This window comes from Gopherus flavomarginatus, chromosome 4 (assembly GCF_025201925.1).
Source record: "Gopherus flavomarginatus isolate rGopFla2 chromosome 4, rGopFla2.mat.asm, whole genome shotgun sequence".
In the NCBI taxonomy this organism is placed as follows: Eukaryota; Metazoa; Chordata; order Testudines; family Testudinidae; genus Gopherus; species Gopherus flavomarginatus.
Window position 1 is genome coordinate 216,556,063 of NC_066620.1, and position 27,364 is coordinate 216,583,426.

Below are 27,364 nucleotides of genomic sequence, written 5' to 3' on the forward strand. Positions count from 1 at the left end.
TAAACCTTGTAGCATCGTTCCTCCCGGGAGTCCGGAACACCCTGGCAGACCATCTCAGCAGATCTTTTCGGTCTCACGAGTTGTCGCTTCGCCCGGACGTTTTGCACTCCATCTTCCAGAAGTGGGGCTTTCCCCACATAGACCTCTTCGCTTCCCGCGACAACAGGAAGTGCCAGAGGTTCTGCTCCTTCCAAGGTCTCGCCCCGGGCTTGATATCGGACGCCTTCCTAATCTCATGGAAGGACCAGCTGCTGTACGCCTTTCCACTCTTCCCATTGGTGCACAGGGTTCTCTTAAAGCTCCACAGGGACAGGGTTCGCCTGATCCTGATCGCCCCTGCGTGGCCCCGACAGCACTGGTACACCACATTGCTGGACCACTCGATAGCCAACCCAATCCCTCTGCCCCCGCATCAGGATCTTATAACGCAGGACCACAGCAGGCTTCACCACCCGGACCTGCAATCCCTCCATCTCACAGCGTGGCTGCTGCATGGTTAACCCAGTTGGAGTTATGCTGCTTTACCCCAGTGCAAGGGATACTCCTGGGTAGCAGGAAACCTTCCACCCGGTCTACGTACTTGGCCAAGTGGAAGCGATTTTCTTGCTGGTGTCAAACACTAAATGTAACACCCACGGAGGTTCCCATTCCCACTATATTGGACTACCTCTGGTATCTTAAACAGCAGGGCCTCACTACCTCATCATTGCGAGTGCACTTGGCGGCTATTTCTACTTTCCACCCCGGAGAAGGTACTTACTCCGTCTTCTCCCACCCTATGGTCTCGAGGTTCCTCAAAGGCCTGGAGCATCTATACCCCTTAGTACGACGCCCTGCCCCTTCCTGGGACCTCAACTTGGTCCTGACAAGACTTACCACTCCTCCATTCGAGCCATTGGCGACCTGCTTGCTCCTGTATTTGTCATGGAAAACAGCCTTCCTTGTGGCCATCACATCGGCTAGGAGAGTCTCTGAGCTTCGGGCTCTGATGGTGGACCCACCATACACGGTGTTCCACAAAGACAAGGTGCAGTTACATCCCCATCCAGTGTTCCTCCCTAAAGTAGTCTCGGCCTTCCATCTCAACCAGAACATATTCGTCCCGGTCTTCTTTCCCAAACAGCATACATCTCATAGAGAACAGCGGTTGCATTCCCTCGACATCCGTAGGGCACTCGCCTTCTACATTGACCGGATGAGACCCTTCCGCAAAATGCCCCAACTTTTTTTGGCAGTGGCAGATCGGATGAAAGGCCTACCCGTCTCTTCTCAGAGAATTTCATCATGGGTAACAGCGTGCATCCGTACTTGCTATGACCTAACTCATGCCTCTCCGGGGCATATTACTGCCCATTCCACCAGGGCTCAGGCCTCTTCAGCCGCCTTCCTAGCTCGAGTTCCCATCCAGGAGATATGTCGAGCAGCTACATGGTCTTCAGTGCATACCTTCACTTCCCATTATGCCCTGGTGCAACAATCCAGAGAGGACGCAGCCTTCGGCTCTGCGGTTCTACACGCTGCAGTATCTCACTCCGACCCCACCGCCTAGGTAAGGCTTGGGATTCACCTAATTGGAATGGATATGAGCAAGCACTCGAAGAAGAAAAGACGGTTACTCACCTTTGTAACTAACTGCTCTTTGAGATGTGTTGCTCATATCCATTCCAAAACCCGCCCTCCTTCCCCACTGTCGGAGTAGCCGGCAAGAAGGAACTGAGGAGCGGACGGGTCGGCAGGGGTATATATTCAGTGCCATAGCGGTGCCATGCCAGGGGGCGCCCAGCTGACCCACCGAGTGTTGCTAGGGTAAAAATCTTCCGACGGACGTGCACGCAGCGCGCACACACCTACTTGGAATGGATATGAGCAACACATCTCGAAGAACAACAGTTACAAAGGTGAGTAACCGCCTTTTCCTGGAACGGAGGCTGTTCATGCTCGTGTGCTGCTTCCAGGCTCCCTGCCTGCTGGTCTCCAGGGAGCTGGCTCCAAGCCAGTGGCCAGGACTCATTGGGAGGGTCCTGCTACTGTTGGACATTGGCCTGCCTGCTTGCAGGGGCATCATGGGCAAACTGCTAGGGGCCACGCTCAGCCATCCGACCCGCATGTTCTCCAGAGGTGGTGCAGGAGCCGCACCTCTTCCCCGCTTGCGTGAGCGACTCTCCAGCCCAGGGAGATGGGCGCAGCATCAGAACCCAGAGCGCAGGTCTCTCCTTTTCTCTTGGCTCCAGGGAAGCCATCACGCTGCCCTGCTCCTACCTCTGCTGTGCTGCCTGCCCCATGCTGTTCTCCTGGCTGGCATGGCAAGCTGACAGTTCTGTCTTGGCTGGCAGCAGCAATAGGAGAGACGCGTCTGACATCTCTGCAGCCTGGCAGCGGCGCCTGGAGGGGCAATGTGCCCGCAGAGACAGGTGATCTCTGCGCTGGGGTCCCAGCTGCTACCCAGCAGGCCCAGCTGGGAGGGCTCCAGTTCTTAGGCTCACCCTGGGGTTTCATAACAAAGCTCAGCACTGCGAGCGGGCGAGGTATGAGTGGCTCACTGGAGCCCTCCAGCTGCGTGGCCAGTCTCTCTTGCCCCCCCGCCCCCCAGTTGCAGGGTGTCGGCTGCTCTCCCGTTTGCAGGGTGGCTGATTTGATAACCTTGGCTTGGCTCTGGCCTCAGTTGGAATTGGAGAAGTGGTGAGGACTGGCAAAGAGCTGGGTTGCTGGGATCCACCTCCCCAGCCCTGCGCACATTGTAGGGAGCAGGAAGGTAAAACTGCCCAGCCTGCTGTACTGCTCCAGCCCCTTGGTGCAGGAATGCTGGGTGGCAGCCTCCTTTGCAGCCAGGACCACAGCCCTGGAGTGGGGAGAGCTGGAATTCACCCCTCGATTTCAGGCATTTCCATCATACAAGGCAGGGGAAACTGCTCTCTGGTTTGTAGGATGTCTCCGTCCAGGCACCTTGGGATCCTCCACAGGTAGTAACAGTGCCACAGTCTCACCAGCCTTGCCTCCTCCCTCTGAGGTAGCTAAAGGATATGCCCCCGCCCCCCACAATGCAGCCACCTCTGGGGTGGATGTGGCAGGTGCGTAACAGCCACACTACACAAGCACCGAGAAGGGGAAGTGAAGACTCTCATATCCCAGTTGAGTCACAGCCCAGTCCGGCCTAGCTAAGGTACGCCCCTGTCTCTCCCTGTCCGTTAGATTAGGTCTTATCTGCATCCACCCCACAGCAGAATTCAGGCTTTAATTCCAGAGCCATGAGCTGCAAAGGAGCCTGGGCCTGTTGGGATGGTTAACGATGCATAACACCTGCCTGGGGCCTGCAGCCGGCGCGTGTGAACTGCCCTCTTCATCTCAATGAGGCGCTGACTCTAAAGCCTCACCCTGGTACTTCTGAGCGGGACTCGTCAGGTCCATAAGTGCCCTGGCCCGGCGACTGCATGTGCCAAGAGCAGGAGTGGGGCTGGCCCCAGCTCGTCCCCCCCATGCAGGGCTGCTGAATGGGGCAGGAACTCTGCTTTGCGAGCTGCCTGCCCTCGCCACTGCTCTCCGCCTGCAAGCGGCCATGGAGCCGTCTGCCTGCCTGCCTGGGCTGTGGGTGCCTCCTGGCAAGCAGGGTTGTGCTCAGCAGGGCTATCTGCAAGCTCTTCCTGCTGGGGCTGCCAGATGGGCCTCCCTCAGCAAGCAGCAGTGGGTGCAGGAAGGGAAAGGGTGTGGGGCTGGTGCTGGGAGGAGGAGGTGGTGCTCTGCAGGGCCTGGGGCTGGAGCTACGAGCCCCTTGCTCGCTTGGCTTGTGCCAGCGTGCGCTGGGTGTCCCCAGAAGGGGTGGGGCAGGGGCTGGCGCAGCCTGGTTAGCCGGGCGGTGTCTGCCACCTCCTACCCTGCTCAGGGTGCAGCTCGGTGCTGCGACCCTGTCCCTAGAGAGTCCTAGACCTCTCTCCAGGCAGCCTCTGCTCCCTGCTGCGGCACAGACATCTGCTGGGGGGCGCAGATGTGACGAACTGGGAATGTTCTTAATGTTTTCTCTGAATACTCTCTTGGTGCCTCAGTGTCCCCATGGCAGTTCTTAAGTATCTGGCAGAGCAAAGGGCCAGTGCACCTAAATGCCTGACCCTCTGTCTCCTAGCAACTGATGGCCTGGGCCCTCCCCTGCAAAGGTGCCAGCTGAAGGTGTTGGAGACAAAGGGATCAGGTGACCTCCTGGCCCGGGAAAAGGGCTGAGCAGAGAGAAGGGGCTGGAGGGGGTTGTTAATCTGGAGCTCGCTGGGGACAAGGAGTGAAGTGTAGATGTGGGGGTCAGGCTCACTGCCCCCAGAATGGATCCAGCTGAGGGGTCCGGTTCGCTGTATCAATAAGCTCTGTGTTAGACCGTGTTCCTGTCATCGAGTAAACCTCTGTGTTACTGGCTGGCTGAGAGTCACGTCTGACTGCGAAGTGGGGGTGCAGGACCCTGTGGCTTCCCCAGGACCCCGCTGGGTGGGCTCGCTGTGGGAAGTGCACGGAGGGGCAGAGGATGCTGAATGCTCCAAGGAGAGACCCAGGAGGTGAAGCCGTGTGAGCTTCTTGCCCTGAACAAGTCTGCTCCAAGGGAGAGGAGGCTCCCCAGAGTCCTGCCTGGCTTAGTGGGGAGCAGTTCCAGAGCATCGCCTGGGGACTCCATGACGGCAGAGCCTGGTGCCAATTGCTCCCTGTGATGGGCCTGCTGCACCTGTGCCCAGTAACTAAGCTCCTCTGGCAGCAAAGCACGGGCTGCCGCTGCAGGGGGCTGGGCACAGGGAACTCTGGTGCTTCTGCTGCCCAGGGACTGCAAACGCAGCCTGGAGCACAAGGCCTCCCTCCCAGCCCTCGGCTCCCCTTCTTCTGCTCTGGTTTGCACTGGCTGCTTCCCCCTCCCAGCCCCTAGGCTCAAGCTTCACTGAACTGGCAGCTCGGAGCTCAGCAGAACCGACCCTGTGGGCAGCTGGGCCTGAGGGGCTGCCCGTGGGGGTACTGCCCCGTTTGTGACCCGAGCTCTGGTTCCATGGGGTGGGGGCTGGGGCCGGCCTTTCGGTGTAGCCTGGCTGGGCTGGAGGGACCTGGCAGCTGGTACGTAATGGGAAGGGAGGGGCTGGAGCCCGAGTCACTCCCCTGCCCTGCCCTGAGCTGGCCCTGTTCCTAGTCTTGTGTCCCCCACATCCCATTTCTGCTGCTGCCCCTTGATCCAGGGGCGCAGTGCCGGTAGAAGCGTGGACTGCTGCCCAGTGGGGTAACCGGCTCGCTCGCCCAGGCCCTGCTGCGTTAAAGCTGAACTCGGCTCCAGGGGGAAAGGCTCAATAGGGCGCTGCCTAGGCTGGGACCCATCTAGTGCGACTTGGGGCAAAGCAAGTGGGCAGAGGTGGGGCCAGAGGCCCTGCCCTTCCCTGCCCTGGGGCTGCTGCACCCGCCATGTGTGCAGAGCAAAGCTGCCTCTTTGTCTGGTGGCTGGGTAGTGTGTGTTGTGCCTGCAGCTGGTTTGCTTTGTTCCTCCTCGGCCTGTCCTGCTGCCCATCTCCCCCATGTGGTGCTTCTGCTGGCTTGCTGGGCGGCTGAATGCCTCAAGTCCTTGGAGGCTGAGCAACAAAGAGCCCGTCTACAGGCACCTCCCTGCCCTGGCTCTGGTGGGGAGCTTGGGCCAAGGGCAGGGCTGCAGCCCCTCCTGCTGTGGGAGCAGAGCGGGAACAGTGGCTGGCTTGGTACTGCTGCTGGGCGGGGCAGCATGCAGGAGTCAGGCACCTTGGACCCCTTCTCGGGGTTTGCGCCTCTCCCCTGTACCTGCCTTGCCTGCTGCCCTTTGTGCTGGCCGGGCTGCTGCTGGGGGAGGGACCCAGAGAGGGGTCCCCTCGGATCAACCGGGGCCTCCGCCTGCTGCAGTCTGTCTGCACCAGCCCCTCGCCATAGTAACCGTGCATCTGGGGCCAGGCTGCTTTGTGCTCAACACAATGAGTGTGTGTCACATCGCAGGCTGTGTGCTGCAGATCCTGCGTAGCGGCTGGCTTGGGATGTCTGCCCCAGAGCAGGGAGCCTGCCCTCTGCCAGGTGGGCAGCACCAGGGCTAGGACAGGGGAGCTGCCAGCCCCTAGTGCAGCTTCTGGCCAGGATCTCACAGCTCAGCCCCTTTCCCCAGGCCCCAGCCCTGCGGCTTGTGCTGGGGTGGGGTGGGGTCCAGGCTCACAGTAATGTGCCTTTCAGGTGCAGATGATTCATGCAGGGCTGGTGGTACAGAGTCCTGCTGAGACGTCTACAGCTGTGATGACATGCACCTGGCTTAGTGGCCTGTAGCATTCATGTCCTGTCCTAAAGGCGCATGTGCTGGGGCCTGAGTGCAGGAGCCCTAATGCCAGGCCCAGGCAGCCCCCCCTCTGCCCCATGCGGTGCTGCTGTCTCTCAAGCCTGATCCATAGCCCCTTGTTCTTCCAGCCCTGCCAGTACCCATCTGCCCTGCCCTCGGTCGTTGCAGAGCTGAGGCAGCCAGTGAGCTAGCTGGGCAGGGGAGGAGGGCAGCAGGCCTCACCCCCTAGAGCAGGGGTGGGCAAACTACGGGCTGCATCCAGCCCACCAGCTGTCTTAAACTGGCCCTCAAGCTCCCGCTGGGGAGTGGGGTCTGGGGCTGCTCCATATGGCTCCCAGAAGCAGCGGCATGTCCCCCTCCTCCTCCTCCTATGCATGGGGCAGCCAAGGGGCTCCACTCCTCAGACTGCCCCCCCAAGCGCCACCCTGCAGCTCCCATTGGCCAGGAACTGTGGCTAATGGGGGCAGCAGTTCGCAGCAGAGCCGCCTGGCTGTGCTTTCGCAGAGGAGCTGGAGGGGGGACATGCCGCTGCTTACGAGAGGCACTTGAGGTAAGCACCGCCAGGAGCCTGCACCCCTGAGCCACCATCACTCCCTATGCCCCAGCCCTGATCCCCCTCCTGCCCTCCAACCCCCTCAGTCCCAGCCTGGAGCACCCTCCCACATCCCAGAGCCCCCACTCCTGGCTGGAGCCCTCATCCATCTCCCTGCCCTAGCCCAGAGCCCCCTCCCACCCCCAACCCCCATTTCGTGAGCATTCATGGCCCGCCATACAATTTCCATACCCAGGTGTGGCCCTCAGGCCAGCCCCCCCCCCCAGCATGTTTGAGGGGTGGGTGATGGGTTCTGACATGGCTCAGATACCGGAACCCTGTGTCCCTGTCCCCAGCCCCCTATGGGTGGGGAGCTGAGCTTCCCTTAGCCTGGGGCCAGGCAGAGCTCAGCTAAGCACTCTGAGCTGTTGTTACGCAGGCAGGGCTCTTCCCTCCGGGCTGGGCTGGCTCCTTGCGGGGGTGGGATACATGTGCCACCAGAGTCCCTGCCGCGCAGCTGCAAAGGGATGAGAAGGAGCAGACCCCAAATTAGTCCAGATTAAGGACTTAGCAGGCACAGCAGCAGCAGGAGAGCTGTGAGCTGGGGTTGGGGCTGCTAGCACCTCGGCCTGCAGGAACTGGAGGAGACGCTGAGGGGGGTTGAAATCCAGCACTCCCCCTGTCCCCCGGAGAATGACTTTCCTGCCAGCTGCTGCCAAGTCAGGGAGGTGGGTCCCTACCTATGAGAATGCCCCTTCCCTGACGGTGTGGCCAAGGTTCCCTCCCCCTGTCCCTTACTCACATGCACACTCGGGGGGAGAGGGGGAGTTTAAATCCAGATCAGTAACGGACTAGCCAGGGAGACCTGTGAATGGCTTTGCCTGCTCCTGCCATCTGCCCCTTCCTCTCTGTGGGGCTGTGTGCCTTGGGGGTGGAGCCCCTCTCCTGCCCTGCCACAGGCTGCTGCCAGGGGTCATTCCCTGCACAGGCAGGTACTAGCTCCGATTGCAGCGTGGCTGTGGCAATCCAGCCCGGTCCCCTGGGTTCATAGCTGCGGCCTGGGACCTTGTGCCACCTTGCTGCACGCTTGGTGTGCTCTTCTGCAGCTGCCTGCGAGCCTGGCCCAGTCTCCCCCTACCTCTCCAGGCAGAGCCTGGCTCTGGGAGTGCTGGCCAGGGGAGCTCTCTGCTCCCGGCGGTGCTGAAATGGAGCAGGGCTGCCAGCTGCAGTGCAGCCCGAGGGAGTTCCCGGAGTGGGCCAAGGCTAACCCATTTCCCTGGCCCCGGTGTCCCAGCTGGCCCCACCCAGCCCTGGGCTGGGAGCGGTGATTGTCAGGGCCCTTGCGCCCCGTTTCTCCTGCCTGGAATCCTAATGATGTCAAACTATTGCTAAGGAACTGATGATGTCATTTGTATGACGTCACTGCATGGGCTAATGGGAGGAGACGAGGCTGGGACAGGCAGCTTGCTCAGAACGAGCAGGTGTGTTGGGAGCACTGAAGGCAGCTAGGTGCCAGAGCTTCAGCTGCTGGAATTGGGGTAGCTCCATTGAAGTCAGCAGAGCTGGGCTTGTCCTCCCAGGCAGTAGGCTGGTCCCTGTGAATTCAGCTGTCAGTGCATCATCTAGGGCCAGCTGCAAGAGCGCGGGACTCCATTAATAGCGGGAGGGCAGGATGGAGACTTGGAACTGGGGTAGTAGGGCATGTGCTGGTGTAGGACTGCCAGGCCCCATTCAATGGCCCAAGCAGGGGGCCTGGACAAAGTGGCACTGGCCTGGGCTCTGCGAGGGTCCCTGCACTACAATGCTGTAGTGTTCACGTGCTGCTGAAATGCAGGCGCTGGGGGACTGGACCTTGGCAGCGGTTCCCAACACACCTCGCCGTTGGGCGCTTCCCACCTTACGGGAGGTGGAAGACGGCAGATCTTGTTGGACCTGTGGAGGGACACAGGGAGGCGGGAGAGCTGCATGGGTGGAACGTGCCTGGGGCCCAGTGCAGCACAGCCTGCCAAGGGTGAGCGAGCTACCCAGGAGCAGGCAGCCTTAGCTAACATCTCATATGAGAGGTGGCCCTTTCCACCCGCAGGGCGCCCCAGCACCCTGGGAGGACCTTGGGAACAAGGGATTGCAGCTCAGACCCCCGCTGTCCCTTGGCTGAGTGGTGCCCTGGGTTGATCTCTTTCTCCTGCCTCCCTGAGACCTATCAGCGCCAGCCAAGCAGCTCAGGATCAGCCAGGGAGCTTTGGGGATTAGTGCAGGGCTGGGCGAGGACACAGCTAGGCGTTTGGGAGCTGAGCTATGGGTGAGGAGTGGGCTGGGCAGGATTTTCCCCCAGCCCATCACACATGCATGCAAAGCCTCCTGCTGTGCCCACAGGACAGGCCCCAGACAGTCCCCCCATGTGCTGTTCCCCTAAGCACCAGGGGATGGGCTAATGGGTATCAGGTGCCAGGGCATCGGGCTAGCAGACACTTGACCAAACGGGTACTGGGCACCAGGGGTGTGGGCTAACAGGTGCCAAGGTGCCGGGCTAATAGGGAACAAGGCATTGGGCTAATGGGTGCCAGGCACTAACGGGCACCAGGGCATCAGGCTAATGGGTGCCACAGCTAATGGGCATAGGGCTAACGGACACCTGCTATGCCCTTCCTGGGTTCCCTCCCAGCTCTGCCAGTGCCCCTCAGTTCGGATGCGGGTCCTTACGTTGGTTCTAGCCCTGCCTCCCTGGGCATTTCCCGTGGGGTGGGAGCCTCAGAAAGCGATAGGGCCTGTCCCCCTGCTAAGCCCCAGGGCAGGGTGGGTCTTCCAGGCACACTCATCAGGAACTCACTGCCCACCCTGCCGAATCGACATGGCACTCGGCTCACCTGCCTGCTACAGCTGAGCAGAGGCACAGCCCTGCTGGGCTTGGGGAAGGCTCGGGGGGCCTGTAGTCCCTGTTCCTGGCCCCTGGGGCTGTCTGTCTCAGCTGGTGTCCGTGCAGCCTGGCTGGGGGTGGGGCAGTGCTGCTAGTCAGTGGAGGAGGATCCCCGCATACAACACTGCGAGGCTGAGGCTGGGAGGAGCAGACATGAGGGGTCTCTGATGTCACTGGGGAGTAGGGGGCTGCTCCGCTGTGGCTGCAGGGGGATCCCGGGCATGCAGAGGCCTTGGGACATGTCGACCCAGACAGAAGCCGAGGGTGTGGGAATGGTGCTGGGGGGCAGGGAGTGATGCACAAGGAGGGAGGCATGCGGTGACCCACGGGGTCTGGCACTAGCTGGCAGACAGACCCAGGCGGGGGCCTGCCCTGGTGAATCGTCCGCCTGCCCAAGAGGAATAAGTTGCAGGGAGCCATCTGGGAGGAGATGGGCAGGGAGCCAGGCCCCTGCTGCTCTGCCCCCCGCTGCCCCCGCACTGCTTGGGGCCGTGGCTCAGGCACAGGGTGGCAGCAGGGTGGGGCTGTAGGGAGCACACATGGCACGGGGAGGCAGGGTGCAGCCCCTTCTCTCTGAGCAGATGGGGTGTGTGTGTGTGTGTATTCCTCAGTCCTTGGGGTGGGAGCCGGGCAGCGCTTTGGGCCTGTTCCAATGTTGTTCCTGGTCCATGCCCTGCCTGGCACCTGTTCGCTGCTCCAGCAACCATGCAGGGCCTGAGGTTCCCCGGCCCTCCCCATGTGGCAGGTGGGACCCAGGAAGGTGGCTGAGCTGTTCCCAGGGTCCCCTCCGGTGGGCATGACTCTGTATTTGGCAGCACTGGCTTCCCTCTTCCCATCTGGTGCCTGTTCCCCTGGTTTGGCCGGTTCCAAAGTCCCTCCACCATCTCCAGCCTTGACTGACCTGCAGTGACGCCATTCGCAGTCGGGCTGCTGGGCACGCTGGCCAGACTGTGGTGGGGTTTGGAGCAGAGCCCCACAATGGTGCTGTGTGGGGCGGGGGCAGGCAGGGGCCCTTCATTGCTCCCTCCCAGCGGGGGCATGGTGAGGTCCCCCGCCCCGGCTGCAGGGCAAGAGGGCTCTTTCCATGTGCACCCGCCCAGTGGGGTGTGTCCGTCACCCTGAGCCGGGGCTCCAAGCTAGCCTGCCTCCCTCTGGACAGGGCGAGGGCAGGCAAATCCATTGGCAAGCTGAAGCTCCAGCCGGCTGTGGAGCATCATGAGCAGCGCCTGGTACTGGTGCCCCGGAACTGCCCCAGCTGCCATCCCCGGGGAGGTGACAGACTTGGTTCTGACCTGAAAGCCCTACATGGACTGGTCCCCTTTCCCCCTGCCCCCGTGACAAGCAGCAGAGCGCCCTGGGCAGGAGAGGGAGCTGGTGGCAGGGCCTCCTCTGGGCTCCCTCCCCAGCCTGCCAGCCACCAGAGCCCGAGCGGCTCTGGGCCAGGCTGAGCTGGCTAGGCAGGGTTCTGGCCTGTGAACCGGGGGGCTTCCTTCAGGTGGTGACGTGTAGTGCACTGCCTGCAGGCTTGGGGGAGGGTGCTGCTGGTGGGGGGTTTGTAGACTAGCAGGATGAGGCTGGTGTTGGATACCAGGGAGGTGGGGGGCTCGGTGCCTGTGCATTGGGGCTGCTGAGATGTGTGAGGGTGTCTCTGTATGTGTGCATGTGCGCACACGTTCAGGGTGTTTTGCACAGGACTTAGGCCTGGCACTTCCTGGGAGTGGCAATGGGAAACTGTCTGGGGGTTCACTCCCTCCCCTCCCCGTGACTTCCCTGGTGCTGCTGGAGCACAAACTGCCTGTGCCGTGCGTGTGGGCTTCTGCTAGCTGGGCACACGTGGCCGACAGGTCTGGCGGCTCCCAGTTCCTGTGGAAGGCTTACTCCGTGGCCCACTGGGCCTCTTAGCAGCTGGGAGCAGGTTTGTCATAGAATATCAGGATTGGAAGAGACCTCAGAAAGTCATCTAGTCCGACCCCCTGCTCAATGCAGGACCAATCCTCAACTAAATCATCCCAGCCAGGGCTTTGTCAAACCTGACCTTAAAAACTTCTAACGAAGGAGACTCCATCACCTCCCTAGAGAACCCATTCCAGAGCTTCACCACGCTCCTAGTGAAAAAGTGTTTCCTAATATCCAACCTAAACCTCCCCCAGTGCAACTTGAGACCATTGCTCCTTCTTCTGTCATCTGCCACCACTCAGAACAGCTGAGCTCCATCCTCTTTGGAGAACCTCCCTTCGGGTAGTTGAAGGTGTGACGATGCGGTTCTGGCGGGACCCAGCTGAGAGTGCCAATTCAGGACCAATTGCTCAAACAGGGCAGTTACAGCCCTAGGCTGGGGTTTTCCCACCTCTAAGGCAAACCAAACCAGCCAGACAAAAATGACTTCGGTTTCACCCCACTGGCTAACCACAAGTCACACAAGCAATTTCCTTAGACACTCCCAGTCTCCCAGTGTCACCACCAGTCCCACTCGTCCTGGGGATGAATGGTTATGAAAACCAACACCCCAGTAAAAGAAAAGGTTCTCTCGATCCCAAAGGGCCAAGCCCCAGACCCAGGTCAATATACACATTAGATCTTACTCACAAATCATGCTGTTGCCAATCCTTTAGAATCTAAAATCTAAAGGTTTATTCATAAAGGGAAAAAGGTAGAGATGAGAGCTAGAATTGGTTAAATGGAATCAATTCCATACAGTAATGGCAAAGTTCTTAGTTCAGGCTTGTAGCAGTGATGGAGTAAACTGCAGGTTCAAATCAAGTCTCTGGAGAACATCCCCCACTGGGATGGGTCATTCAGTCCTTTGTGCAGAGCTTCAGCTTGTAGCAAAGTCCCTCCAGAGGTCAGAAGCAGGATTGAAGACAAGATGGAGATGAGGCATCAGCCTTATATAGGCACTTCCAGGTGTAAGAACACTTCTTTGTTCTTACTGTGAAAAATTACAGCAAAATGGAGTTTGCAGTCACATGGGCAAGTTCCTGCACACCCTGCTGAGTCACAAGACGTATCTGCCTCCTCTCAATGGGTCAGTTGTGTAGCTGATGGTCCTTAATGGGCCATCAAGCAGGCTAAGCAGAGCTAACACCCACTTGTCTGGGATCTCTCCCAGTAACACAGCACAAGTTTGAAATATAGACAGTATACAGCCAATATTCATAACTTCAACTACAAAATGGTACAGACATACAGACAGCATAATCATAATCAGTAACTCATAACTTGGTCTTGGACACCTTATATGACCCCCATTTACATAAGATTTGGTGCCACTACAGGACCTTGGTTGCAACCCATGTTCTATATGGTCCCAGTTCATGTTCTATATGGTCCCAGTTTATATCGATAACGTCACAGAAGGCTACTATCAAATCCTCCCTCACTCTTCTCTTCTGCAGACTAAACAAGCCCAGTTCTTTCAGCCTCTCCTCATAAGTCATGTGCCTCAGCCCCCTAATCCTTTTTGTTGCCCTCCGCTGGACTCTCTCCAATTTGTCCACATCCTTTTTGTGGTGAGGGGACCAAGACTGGACGCAATACTCAAGATGTGGCCTCACCAGTGCCAAATACAGGGGAATAATCACTTCCCTCGATCTGCTGGCAGTGCTCCTACTAATACAGCCCAAAATGCCGTTAACCTTGGCAACAAGGGCACACTGTTGACTAATATCCAGCTTCTCGTCCACTGTAATCCCCAGGTCCTTTTCTGCAGAACTGCTGCTTAGCCAGATGGTCCCTAGCCTGTAGCGGTGCATGGGATTCTTCTATCCTAAGTGCAGGACTCTGCACTTTGTCCTTGTTGAACCTCATCAGGTTTCTTTTGGCCCAGTCCTGCAATCTGTCTAGGTCATTCTGGACCCTCTCCCTACCCTCCAGCATTTAACTCTCCCCCGCAGCTTAGTATCATCCGCGAACTTGCCGAGGGTGCAATCCAGCCCATTGTTCAGATCATTAATGAACAAAAGCCATTGAACAAAACTGGCCCCGGGACCGACCCCTGGGACACTCCGCTTGATACCAGCTGCCAACTAGACATCGAGCTGTTGATCACTACCCGTTGAGCCTGACGATCTAGCCAGCTTTCTATCCACCTTACAGTCCATTCATTCAATCCATACTTTTTTAACTTGCTGGCAAGAATTCTGTGGGAGACCGTATCAAACCCTTTGCAAAAATCAAGATACATCATGTCCACCGCTTCCCCCATATTCACAGAGCCAGTTATCTCATCATAGAAGGCAATCAGGTTGGTCAAACATGACTTGCCCTTGGTGAATCCATGTTGACTCTTCCTGATCACCTTCCTCTCCTCCAAGTGCTTCAGAATTGATTCCTTGAGGACCTGCTCCATGATTTTTCCAGGGACTGAGATAAGGCTGACTGGCCTGTAGTTCCCCGGATTCTCCTTTTTCCCTTTTTTAAAGCCAGGCATTATATTTGCCTTTTTCCAATCGTCCGGGACCTCCCCCAATCACCACGAGTTTCAAAGATTATGGCCAATGGCTCTGCAATCACATCAACCAACTCCCTCAGCACCCTCGGATGAAGTGCATCTGGCCCCATGGACTTGTGCATGTCCAGCTTTTCTAAATACTCCTTAACCTGGCCTTTCAGCACTGAGGGCTGCTCACCTCCTCCCCACACTGTGCTGCCCAGTGCAGCAGTCTGGGAGCTGCACTTGTCTGTGAAGACTGAGGCAAAAAAAGCATTGAGTACTTCAGCTTTTTCCACATCACCTGTCACTGTTGTCTCCCCCATTCAGTAAGGGTCCCACACTTCCCCTGGCTGTCTTCTTGTTGCTAACATACCTGTAGAAACCCTTCTTGTTACTCTTCACATCCCTTGCTAGGTGCAAATCCAATTGTGCCTTGGCCTTCCTGATTACACCCCTGCATGCTCAAGCAATATTTTTATACTCCTCCCTAGTCATCTGTCCAAGTTTCCACTTCTTGTAAGCTTCCTTTTTGTGCTTATGCTCACTAAAGATTTCATTGTTAAACCTGCCATATTTGCTATTATTTCTGCACATCGGGTTGGCTTGTTCCTCTGCCCTCAATAAGGCTTTTTAAAAATACAGCCAGCCCTCCTGGACTCCTTGCCCCCTCATATTAGCCTCCCAGGGGATCCTGCCCATCAGTTCCCTGAGGGAGTCAGTCTGCTTTTCTGAATTCCGTTTTCTGCTGCTCTCCTTTCTTCCTGTTGTCAGGATCCTGAACTCAACCATCTCATGGTCACTGCTGCCCAGGTTGCCACCCACTTCTACTTCCTCTACTAACTCTTCTCTGTTTGTGAGCAGCAGGTCAAGAGGAACACAGCCCCTAGTTCGTTCCTCCAGCACTTGCACCAGGAAGTTGTCCCCAGCACTCTCCAAAAACTTCCCGGATTGTCTGTGCACCGCTGCATTGCTCTCCCAGCAGATATCAGGGTGATTGAAGTCCTGCATGAGAACCAGGATCTGCAATCTGGAAACTTCTGTTAGTTGTCTGAAGAAAGCCTCATCCACCTCATCCCCCTGGTCTGGAGGTCTATAGCACATGCCCACCATGACATCACCCTTGTTGCTCTGACCTCTAAACTTTAACCCAAAGACTCTCCGCAGGCTTTTCTGCAGTTCCATACTGGAGCTCTGAATAATCATACTGCTGTTTTACATACAGTGCAACTCCTCCACCTTTTCGCCCGTGCCTGTCCTTCCTGAACCGTTCATACCCATCCAGGACAGTACTCCAGTCATGTGAGTTACCCAACCAAGTCTCAGTTATTCCAATCACATCATAGTTCCTTGACTGTGCCAGGACTGCCAGTTCTTCCTGTTTGTTTCCCAGGCTTCTTGCATTCATGTACAGGCACCTAAGATAACTAGCCGATTGCCCTGCTTTCTCATTATGAATCATGAGGCCTCCACTCTTGCACTCTCCTGCTCGTGCTTCCTCCCAGTATCCCATTTCCCCACTTACCTCAGGGCTTTGGTCTCCTTCCGCCAGTGAACCTAGTTTAAAGCCCTCCTCACTAGGTTAGCCAGCCTGCTTGCGGAGATGCTCTTCCCTCTCTTCGTTAGGTGGAGCCCGTCTCTGCCTAGCACTCCTTGGAACAGCATCCCATGGTCGAAGAATCCAAAGCCTTCTCTCCGACACCACCTGCGTAGCCACGCATTCACCTCCACAATTCTATGGCCCCTACCTGGGTCTTTTCCTTCAACTTTATTATAAAGAAACAAGTAAAAGAAGCACCTCTGTAAAATCAGGATGGAAGGTAATTTTACAGGGTAATAAGATTTAAAACACAGAGGATTCCCCTCTAGGCAAAACTTCAAAGTTACAAAAAAACAGGAATAAACCTCCCTCTTAGTATAGGGAAAATTCACAAGCTAAAACAAAAGATAACCTAACACGTTTCCTTGCTATTACTTACTATTTTTGTAAGCTTGGATGCTTATTTCAGGTAGGGTTTTAGGAGATGTTTTTTCCTGCCCTGGTCCCACTCTGTCCGAGAGAGGACACAAAGAAAGAGAGCACAGAAACCTCCCCCCACAGATTTGAAAGGATCTTCTTCCCTTATTGGTCCTTTTGGTCAGGTGCCAAACAGGTTATTTGAGTTTCTTAACCCCTTACAGGTAAAGGAGGGATTTTATGGTACCCTTAGCTGTATGGTTATGACAGGGAGTCCAGCTGCTCTCGGGCCATCTTTGCAGCCCCTACCTCTAGCTGTGCAGGGAGCCAGCCAGATGACACCTCCTGGCCTGGCCATGCTTGTGTGTGTGTGGGGGGGGGGGAGCAGTGTTCCCCACTCTGCCTGGGCTTCAGCCAGTGCCTGTGGCCTGCTCCAGCTTGCTTGGCCCTGTCCTGGCTGAAATGGGTGCAGCAGGCTGGCCCCTCGCTGGGCTGACTAGCCAGAACCCCCTGCTGCGTTGCAGAGACAGACCCACTCCTGGGTAAGGCACTAGCCTATAACTCAGGAGAGCAGGATTCAATCCCCAGCTGTCCAGGCCCTGCCCTACCCTGCCGCACAGGGGCTGTGAGGAGAAGGACATTGCAGACTGAGCGATGCTCAGGTACTGCAGTGCTGGGGGCCATAGATGTGCCTAGATTCATAGGACAAGACAGAACAACCCAGAGCCACTTACTGTAGGTCCTTGAAAAAACTCGTTTTTCCTTCCCTCCTGTCTGGCCATTGACCCCATGCCCATCACCTGGGTGTCTGAGCACCTTCGCACTGCCTCTCCCCAGAGCAGTGCCCGGATTGGGGTGAGCAGGTGATCAAACAAGCCCCACAGAGCCACAGGCTGCGACCTGGGGCCCAAGCGGGTTTGCCGAGGGCAGGACAATGCCCATTGCTCAGCCCAATGTTAAACGCCCTGCCGCTCTGACCAGCGTGACTCAGAAGCCCTTCTCCTGTCCCCCACAGGCTGCTCTGGTCGGAGGGACGACCATGGTCATTGGCCACGTGCTGCCTGACAGGGAGACCTCCCTCCTGGACGCCTACGAGAAGTGCCGGAGCCTGGCCGACCCCAAGGTCTGCTGTGACTACGCCCTGCACATGGGCATCACCTGGTGGGCCCCGAAGGTAAGCAGGGACCCTGGCGCTTGGGCTGGGGAGGGGCCAGTGGCCAGGCTGCAGGGGCTTGTGCTGCATGCCTGCACCTCCCCTTCTGTCCCATCCCTGTTACTGTCTGCATTGCACTGGCAGCTCCTGGCCAGCCGTTCACAGTGACAGGAACCCTGAAAACATGCCCAGGGGCTTACTCCAAACGGCTGAGTTCTTTCCTCCAGTTGGCACGGGACCCCGGCTGCCTCGCGACTGCCCCACCGAGATCCCCCGCTGGGGACGGGCACTGTGGCAGTGGCTGCTGGCTCTGCAGAGCTGGGCTGGGGATAACTTCTGGATGGGCCAATGCATTTGGACAGAGGCTGGTTCATGGGTGGCCACAAGCTGGGACAGCCCAGGCCTGAGCTGTGGCACGTGTCCCAGGGCCAGAGCGACCCCCTGGCAGTCCCAAGGTGAGCAGCTCCTCCGCCAGGACCCTGCCTAACAGCAAGGGGGCTGCTGTGCCCCCGATGCCACTGGGGGAGGGTGTGCAGGGGGCCGGCTGGGGAGTCCCAGACCCCGTGGGAGGGTGTGCCAAGGTGTATGAGCAAGTGAGGCACTGAGCGAGGAGAACAGCTGCTGGAGCCAGTGCTGCCTGCCGCCCTGACCAGCCTGCTGTGTGGGTTGTTTTGTATGCGCCCCCTGCCCCTCCTCCAGCCCCGGCTCTGCTCTGAGCTGTCTGTACCCGCTGCTAACCTCACCCAGCAGCAGCCGCTAACGCAGCAGCCATGGGCTGCTCAGCTGGCCCCAGCGTCGCAAGTGGACGTGGGCTGTGCCCTCCACACCCTGCTGGCCCCAGCACAGGCGGCAGGACGCTGACCGCAGGCCCCGTGTGCTCCTGGCATCAGTGGAGTCTGGGAATGCCCAGCATGGAGTGACCCAGTGAGCCCTGGACCTGAGGTAGAACCATGCGCCCACATGTTGGTGCTGCCAGGCTGCAGCCTGGCCTTCGCCAGCTCCCTCCAGCCCCAGATTCCCAGTCCTTCGTCTGCCCCTCTGTGCTGGGTGGCTGCTGGATCTCCCATGGGCCTTTGCATGAGCTGGGTTTGAGGTGCAGTCTGTTTTCCTCTGCCCCAGAGCAGGCTGCATGCCAGGGCTGCCCCAGCGCTGGGCCTTCCTGTTTAGGACCTTCTCCAGCCATAGCTCTCAGCTGCTCTGTCACTGCGCCTCCCTCTCTGCCCCTAGGTAGCTGGCACAGTGCTCACGGGCATTGCCGATATGCCAGCCCCAGCTGGGGGTGCCCCAGCCGCAGCTCCCCCAGCATGGGAGCATAGGGTTCTCGGGGGGCAGGCCTGTCCCCTGGGCTGCTGCTCAGGGCCCCAGCAGTTCTGCACTTGCGATCACAAGGCCAGGGCTCCTGCTTCCCCGCCCAGGCCGGAGCCCGCGCTGACATGCCCTAGCTCAGAGGTTCTCAACCTTTTTCTTTCTGAGGCCTCCCTAACATGCTATAAAAACTCCACGGCCCCCCTGTGCCACAACAGCTGGTTTTCTGTATATAAAACCCAGGGCTGGCATTAGGGGGTAGCAAACAGGGCAGTTGCCTGGGGCCCCATGCCACAGTGGCCCCCATGAAGCTACGTTGCTCAGGCTTCAGCTTCAGCCCCAGGTAGGGGGGCTCAGGGCCCTGGGCTTCAGCTTTCTGCCCTGGGCCCCAGCGAATCTAATGCTGGCCCTGCTTGGAGGCCCCCATGAAACCTGCTCGAGGCCCCCTAGGGGACCCCAGGCCCTGGTTGTGAACCACTGCCCGATGTCCTCCTGTGACAGCTGCTGGAGCGGCTTGCTGCTGGCGCTGGGCCTGAGTTGGTTGGTTTGTCTGTGTGCCAGTCTGCGTACGACTGGCTCTCCCGCACACCCTAGGTCCTCCTGTGGCAGCTGCTGGAGCAGCTTGCTGCCGGCGCTGGGCCCGGGCACGGCCAGTGTCTGGCCCCCCTAGCCTGGTGGCACATTTGATCTTGCTAGGGGGCATGTGGAGGGATGGGTTATGCTCTGCATGTGGGGCCCAGTCCTGTGGGAGCGTGCCCAGCCCCACGGCACAGGCGCTGGCCTGGCCATGCCTGTCCTTCACCCGGCAGGTGAAGTCGGAGATGGAGAGCCTGGTGCGGGAGAAGGGGGTGAACTCCTTTCAGATGTTCATGACCTACAAGGACGTGTACATGCTGCGGGACAGCGAGCTCTACCAAGTCTTCCTCGCCTGCAGGGACATTGGCGCCATTGCCCGGGTGCACGCTGAGAACGGGGAGCTGGTGGCAGAGGTGAGCATACGTGGGCTGCGCCGGGGCAGATGCCGCCGAGGACTGGGGCTGGAGAGCTGGGGGCTCTTGATGAGCTTGTGCTGAGAAATGTACCTGGGACAGGCAGAGCCCTTCACCCAGGGACGGGTCCCCTGCGCGAGGAAGCCGTGCAGCAGGGACGTTGGAGAGCCGGGCAGCCCAGGGACCAGATGAATGTGGTGGAGAGCCCAGCTAGCATGGGGCTGCCCATAACAGTCCTGCCAGGCATAGGGGAGCCAGCTCCCAGCCAGCCCCCCATTGTCTGAAAGCAGCCCAGGCTGCCTGTGGGGCCAGGTAGGACATTGTTGGGGTGGGGGTGGGGGCTGTGGTTCAAGGCAGCCTGTGCCCACTCAGACTGGCCTGGGCCCTTCTCACTAACCTCCTGTTCCCACCCAGGGTGCGAAGGAGGCGCTGGATTTGGGCATCACGGGACCAGAGGGAATCGAGATCAGCCGACCGGAGGAGGTGAGGCCTGATCTGGGCTCCCCTGCCCTCTCTGTGGGAGGCAGCAGGCAGGACCCTTAGCTAGGGGTTCCCATTGCTCCCCCTGGGGCCCCATCCTGGCTAGACCAGCCCTTCTGGGTTTGCTGGCAGCTCTCCGCTCTCCCAGCCACCCCTCAGCGCTCAGCTCCCGCTGGGCACTGCCATGGAGTGTGCCGGCGCGCTAGCCCAAAGGCCACCCGAGCGCAGGCTCCCCACGGCCTGGGACGCTCCAGCTAACGTGGCCCCATGTGGTACCGTTCCAGCCACACCACTTCTGGTAGCGGGCCCTGGCGGCCCACCCCTCCTGTGCCTGGATGAGCTACGTCCATGAGCTGCAGCACGGCTCAGTGAGCGCTGGCCAGGGGGTTCTCCACCCCAGCCCCCCTCCCAGCCACATGGTGGGGAGCATTGGCTGCCCCAGCCCCCTCCCAGCAGCCGGCGGGAATGGCCATCCTGCTCCTTTGCCTTCCCACCCTTGTGCTCTGTCCCTGCCCTACAAACTGCCCTGCCCCTCCCTGCCCTGGGGGTGAGCGCTCAGCTGGGCACTGAGCTTCTGGATCCCTCCAGCAGCTCCACGGTCCAGCCATCGCCTGGCTGGGCAGGCATCTAGCCTGCCTGTCCGCTGAACACTCGCCCTCGGGTGAGCCCAGCCCTGCGGGCTGCTGCCTCCTTTGCTGGGGGCTGAGCAGGAAGCCAGGCCCTCCGGCCGTGGGACAGGCTGTTTGTTTGGGAACTGCACCGACAAGGGGCTGTGTAGGCTCCTCACGAGAGAGGGGCGATTCCCCATCACACCAAGCTCCGGGACCAGCTTTGGGGGAATGGTCTCCAGGCCCTACCCCACACCTTGCACTGGGAGCCACAGTGCAGGGTTCTCTGGACGAGGGGCCATGCAGATCCCCCAGAGGTGGGGCTGTCGGGGTGGTCTGCACTTAGAAGAGTGTCACCAACTTTTCTGTCCCCAGCTGGAGGCTGAAGCCACGCACCGTGTGATCACCATCGCCAACCGAGTGAGTGCCCCCAGCTGCCCCAGGACCTGACACATGCACACACAGCGCCCCCAGGCTGGGCATGGTCAGAGTCCCCAGCCGCCCGCCCGAGTCTCCCCACATGCGCGCGCACTGTCACGGAGTTCCCGGGCGATGCTCTGGAACTGCTCCCCACCAAGCCAGGCAGGAGTTTGGGGAGCCTCCTCTCCCTTGGAGCAGACTTTTTCAGGGCAAGAAGCTCACACGGCTTCACCTCCTGGGTCTCTCCTTGGAGCATTCAGCATCCTCTGCCCCTCCGTGCGCTTCCCACAGTGAGTCCGCCCAGGCAGGGTCCTGGGGAAACCACAGGATCCTGCACCCCCACTTTGCAGTCAGACGTGACTCTCAGCCAGCCAGTAAAACAGAGGTTTATTTGATGACAGGAACACGGTCTAAAACAGAGCTTGTAGGTACAGAGAACCGGACCCCTCGGCCGGGTCCATTCTGGGGCCCAGTGAGGCAGACCCCCACATCTGCCCTCACTCCTCGTCCCCAGCCAGATGGGGATCAATATGAAAATTGAAAGGTGGATAAGGAACTGGTTAAAGGAGAGACTACAATGGGTCGTACTGAAAGGTGAACTGTCAGGGTGGAAGGAGGTTACTAGTGGAGTTCGTCAGGGATCGGTTTTGGGACCAATCTTATTTAATCTTTTTATGACTGACCTTGGCACAAAAAGTGGGAACGTGCTAATAAAGTTTGCAGATGACATGAAGCTGGGAGGTATTGCCAATACAGAGAAGGACCGGGATATCATACAGGAAGATCTGGATGACCTTGTAAACTGGAGTAATAGTAATAGGATGAAATTTAATAGTGAAAAGTGCAAAGGTCATGGGTTTAGGGATTAATAACAAGAATTATCGTTATAAGCTGGGGAGGCATCAGTTGGAAGTAACAGAGGAGGAGAAGGACCTCGGAGTATTGGTTAATCACAGGATGACTGTGAGCCGCCAATGTGATATGGCCGTTAAAAAAGCTAATGCGGTCTTGGAATGCATCAGGCGAGGTATTTCCAGCAGAGATAAGGAGGTGTTAGTACCATTGCACAAGGCACTGCTGAGACCTCATCTGGAATATTGTATGCAGTTCTGGTCTCCCATGTTTAAGAAGGATGAATTCAAACTGGATCAGGTACAGAGAAGGGCTACTAGGATGATCGGAGGAATGGAAAACCTGCCTTATGAAAGGAGACTCCAAGAGCTTGGCTTGTTTAGCCTAACAAAAGAAGGCTGAAGGGGGATATGATTGCTCTTTATAAATGTATCAGAGGGATAAATATCAGGGAGGGAGTGGAATTATTTAAGCTCAGTATCAATGTGGATACAAGAACAAATGGGTATAAACTGGCTATCAGGAAATTTAGACTTGAAATTAGACGAAGGTTTCTAACCATTAGAGGAGTGAAGTTCTGGAACAGCCTTCCGAGGGGAGTAGTGGGGGCAAAAGACATACCTGGCTTCAAGACTAAGCTTGATAAGTTTATGGAGGGGATGGTATGATGGGATAGTCTAATTTTGGCAATTAATTTGCCAATTGATCTTTGATTATCAGCAGGTAAGTACGCCCAGTGGTCGGTGATGGGATGTTAGATGGGGTGGGATCTGAGTTACTACAGAGAATTCTTTCCTGGGTGCTGGCTGGTGAGTCTTGCCCACATGCTCAGGGTTTAGCTGATCGCCATATTTGGGGTCGGGAAGGAATTTTCCTCCAGGGCAGACTGGCAGAGGCCCTGGAGGTTTTTCGCCTTCCCCTGCAGCGTGGGGCATGGGTCACTTGCTGGTGGATTCTCTGCAGCTTGAGGTCTTTAAACGACAATTTGAGGACTTCAATAACTCAGACATAGGTTAGGGGTTTGTTACAGAAGTGGATGGGTGAGATTCTGTGGCCTGCATTGTGCAGGAGGTCAGACTAGATGATCATAGTGATCCCTTCTGACCTTAAAGTCTATGAGTTTGAGCTCCCAAACTGAAAACCCCTCCAGCCTCTCCTCCTCTGCTGAGTTCCTTTCCTGGGCCAGGAGGTCACCTGACCTCTGTTCTCCCACACCTTTAGCATCCCCTTGCAGGAGGGAAGGGCCCAGGCCATTAGTTGCCAGGCGACAGAGGGTCAGCCAGGAACTGAGGCACCCACACAGTATTCAGGGGAAACATTAAGAACAGTCCCACTTCGTCATGCACACACACACATAGCACCCCCAAGCTGGGCATAGTCAGAGCCCCCAGCCCGAGTCTTTCAAACCCCACGCACAGCGCCCCCAGGCTGGGCGTGGTCAGAGCCCCCAGCCCCCCCGCCTGAGTCTACACACACACACACACACGCACACACACAGTGCCCCCAGTGCCCCCAGGCTGGGCATGGCCAGAGCTCCCTGCCCCGAGTCTCTCACACACACAGAGCGCTCTCGAGCTGGGCACGATCAGAGCCCAAGCCCCCTGGACGCGGCCTGTCCATCCCTGGAGCCCCGGCCCCCCGGCCACCCCCTGGACGCAGCCTGTCTGTCCCTGGAGCCCCAGCCCCCCGGCCGCCCCCTGGACGCGGCCTGTCTGTCCCTGGAGCCCCGGCCCCCAGGCTGCCCCCTGGACGTGGCCTGTCCGTCCCTGGAGCCCCAGCCCCCTGGCCGCCCCTGGACGCGGCCTGTCCATCCCAGGAGCCCCGGCCCACCCCCGACCGCCCCCTGGAAGCAGCCTGTCTGTCCCTGGAGCCCCAGCCCCCAGGCTGCCCCCTGGACGCGGCCTGTCTGTCCCTGGAGCCCCGGCCCCCCGGCCACCCCCTGGACGCAGCCTGTCTGTCCCTGGAGCCCCAGCCCCCCGGCCGCCCCCTGGACGCGGCCTGTCTGTCCCTGGAGCCCCGGCCCCCAGGCTGCCCCCAGGACGTGGCCTGTCCGTCCCTGGAGCCCCAGCCCCCTGGCCGCCCCTGGACGCGGCCTGTCCATCCCAGGAGCCCCGGCCCCCTGGACGCCCCTGGACGCGGCCTGTCCATCCCAGGAGCCCCGGCCCACCCCCGACCGCCCCCTGGAAGCAGCCTGTCTGTCCCTGGAGCCCCGGCCCCCTGGCCGCCCCTGGACGCGGCCTGTCCATCCCAGGAGCCCCGGCCCCCCCCAACCGCCCCCTGGAAGTGGCCTGTCCGTCCCTGGAGCCCCAGACCCCAGGCTGCCCCCTGGATGCGGCCTGTCTGTCCCTGGAGCCCCGGCCCCCTGGCCGCCCCCTGGAAGTGGCCTGTCCGTCCCTGGAGCCCCAGACCCCAGGCTGCCCCCTGGAAGTGGCCTGTCCGTCCCTGGAGCCCCGGCCACCAGGCTGCCCCCTGGACACGACCTGTCCGTCCCTGGAGCCCCGGCCCCCCGGTCGCCCCCTGGACGCAGCCTGTCCGTCCCTGGAGCCCTTGGTGATGTGGTCTGTGGGCGCAGGGCCATGGCGGCTCCCAGCACCGCGTGCCCCCTGCATGGCTCCCCGGGCAGCGCCCCTGCCCCGAGGGATTGCTGTGCTCTGCTGGGGGGTGCAGGGGCAGAGGTGAGCTGGGCTCTTACCTGCCCAAGGCCTGGAGCCCTCGGTGTGAGCCGGGCGGGCATGCGGGGGGCGGTGCGCACTTGCTGGGGGCGCCTGGACCGGGCAGGCTGAGCCGGTGCTGAGACCTACCCTGTCCCTCTCAGACTCACTGCCCTGTCTACCTGGTCAACGTGTCCAGCGTGTCTGCCGGCGACGTCGTGGCTGCCGCTAAGATGCAAGGTAAGGCTGGGCGCTGCGCTTGGCCCGGGCAACTCCGTTCAGCAGCCTCGGCCTGGCATTGGGCCACGTTTCGGGGGGAGCCAGGCTGGCCACGCGTCATTGTCTTAATGGAAGTATCCACAGGGCTGGGCCGTAGCCGGGTGCCCACAGCGTCTTGTTCTTCTTCAAGTGCTTGCTCATATCCATTCCAATTAGGTGTGCGCGCTCCACGTGCACGTTCATCGGAAGATTTTTAGCCTAGCAACACGTGGTGGGTCGGCGGGGCACCCCCTGGCGTGGCGCCGCTATGGCACCGGATATATACCCCTGCCGACCTGTCCGCTCCTAGTTCCTTCTTACCGCCCGTGTCTGTCGTTGGAACAGTGGAGCGCGGCTTAGCTGATCTCCACTTCCCTAGCTGTTCACCGTTCTAGTACTTATTGTGTATATAGTTGTATAGTTATAGTTGTAGTTTATACTTTATTAACCTTTGTTAACGTAGTTAGTGTATATATTTAGAGGGTTGGGGATTAGCCCCTTCCCCTCTCCCGGTGCCCAGGCCCATGCCTGGTTCACCGGACTTCAAACTGTGCTCGGCCTCCCACCGGCCGATGCCCATGGGAGACCCCCACGACTCCTGCCTAAAGTGCCTGGGGGAATCCCATCTCACAGATAAGTGCCGGATTTGCAAATCATTTAAGCCACGGACAAAAAAGGAGCGAGACTTTCGCCTTAAGCAGCTCCTAATGGAGGTGGCCCTCACTCCTCCAGCCTCGGCACCGAGTGCCGCACAGTCCGCGCCGGGGAGAAGTGCCTCGTCAGCACCGGAGAGCGCCGGCACCGCCAAGATGCCCCGGCACCAGCCGTCACCGGCACAGAAGACAGCCCGGCACTGCTCCCTCTCCCTGCGTGCCAAGAAGGCCAAGGCTCCTGCAGCTCCAATACCTGCGCCGCAGTCAGAGCATCAGCCAAGACCAAGTCGCCCAGCACCAACAACTGCCGCGGCACTGGCGATCTCGGCACCGTTGATTCCGGGCGTGCAAGAGCCGTCGAGTCCGGTGCGTGACAGCTCCCCGGCACGTGCCTCGGTAGAGCTTCTCGTTCCCACCACGCCAGAGACCTTTTCGACGGCGAGGGAACTCATTGCTCTAATGGAGCCCACCCTCCCTCAACCCCCGGCACTGCCGGTGCGGGTTATTGCGTCAGCAGGGAAGCCGCCCTGGTCAGGCCACCTTCCATCGACGCCGCAGGCAGGCACCACTCGAGGTCGAGGTCTCGCCAGCGCTCCCGATCTCGCCGCGGGTCCTAGTCCAGGCGCCACTCGCAGTCCCGGTGCCGGTCCCCTTCTCGGTACTGGTCGTACTCGCGGCACCACTGAAGATCCCGCTCTCCGGACCGGTACTCCAGACGGCGGTCCAGCTCCCTGCACTGTTCTCGCCGCAGCCACTCTCACCACCGAGCTTCACGATCCCGGTCGACTTCCCGGCACCATGCTGGTCGCAGGTCCCGGTCAACCTCTCGGCACTGGTACGACTCCCGGTACCGCTCTCCAGCACGGCACGACGTACGGTACCCTGCGCACGGGGCCCCTCCTCACGTGCACTCTGCTCCGCCATGGCCATCACGGCACCCATCTGAGTCTTCACACGCTGACAGCACCATGTATGGGGACTCAGAACCGCAGAGCCGTCTCCTTCAGGAGGCTCAGGGTACGTAACAAGCGCCTCAGTGGTCCTTCTGGATGCCTTGGGCGTATCATCAGGCCCAAGGCGAGCCTACAGTACCATCTCGTTCCGCCCCGTCGGAACACCGTGCACCAGAGGCCACTGTTAGCCACCCTCCTCCAGCGGGTATAGACGACTCAGCTCTGGTGCCGGATCCTCAGGTGTTCCCGGACCCTGATGTTCCTCAAGAACAGGAGTCATTGCATGATCCAGTCGTGCCGGGCCTGTCCTCATCACCAGACGAGGCAGTGGCTGGTACCACCTCATCGGGCCCTCCCCCGATTGACCTCCGAGCCCACCAGGACCTTCTAAGGTGAGTCGCCTTAAATATTCAACCTCCAGGTGGAGTAGGTCCCGGAGGTGGAAAACCCAGTCATAGACATATTGTCGGCAGATGCACCAACTCGCGTGGCTCTGCCATTCATCCGTTCTGTCCAAGCCAAAGCAGACACCATTTGGCAATCTCCGGCGTCTATCCCTCCTGCGGCCAGAGGCATGGAAAGGAAATACATGGTACCCTCTAAAGGGTACAAATATTTATATATCCATCCTCCTCCATGCTCTCTGGTCGTTCAATCTGTAAATGTGAGAGAGCGCCATGGCCAGCAAGCTCCTGCCCCAAAATCGCGGGAGGCTAGAAGGATGGATCTATTGGGGCGTAAAGTTTACTCCGCCAGAGGCCTCCAACTGCGAGTGGCCAACCAACAGGCCCTACTCAGCAGATACAATTATAACACCTGGCAGTCGGTGGGTAAGTTTGCTGAACTAGTCCCACAGGACTCCTGCCCGGAATTCCAAGCCCTTCTGGAGGAAGGGAAGGAAGTGGCACAGACTTC

The 27,364-nt window shown here is 59.1% G+C and overlaps 1 protein-coding gene across 4 annotated transcripts in view; it reads left to right on the forward strand.

Annotated features, from left to right (window-relative positions):
- DPYSL5 (dihydropyrimidinase like 5) overlaps positions 1-27,364 on the forward strand; it is a 109,973-nt gene that overhangs the window by 42,815 nt on the left and 39,794 nt on the right. For all 4 annotated transcript variants that reach the window (XM_050948830.1, XM_050948828.1, XM_050948831.1 and 1 more), the window contains exons 3-7: positions 17,143-17,301; positions 19,395-19,574; positions 19,989-20,057; positions 21,038-21,082; positions 24,750-24,825. In XM_050948830.1, the coding sequence (XP_050804787.1) occupies positions 17,143-17,301; positions 19,395-19,574; positions 19,989-20,057; positions 21,038-21,082; positions 24,750-24,825 (529 nt within the window). The remainder of the gene's footprint in view (positions 1-17,142; positions 17,302-19,394; positions 19,575-19,988; positions 20,058-21,037; positions 21,083-24,749; positions 24,826-27,364) is intronic.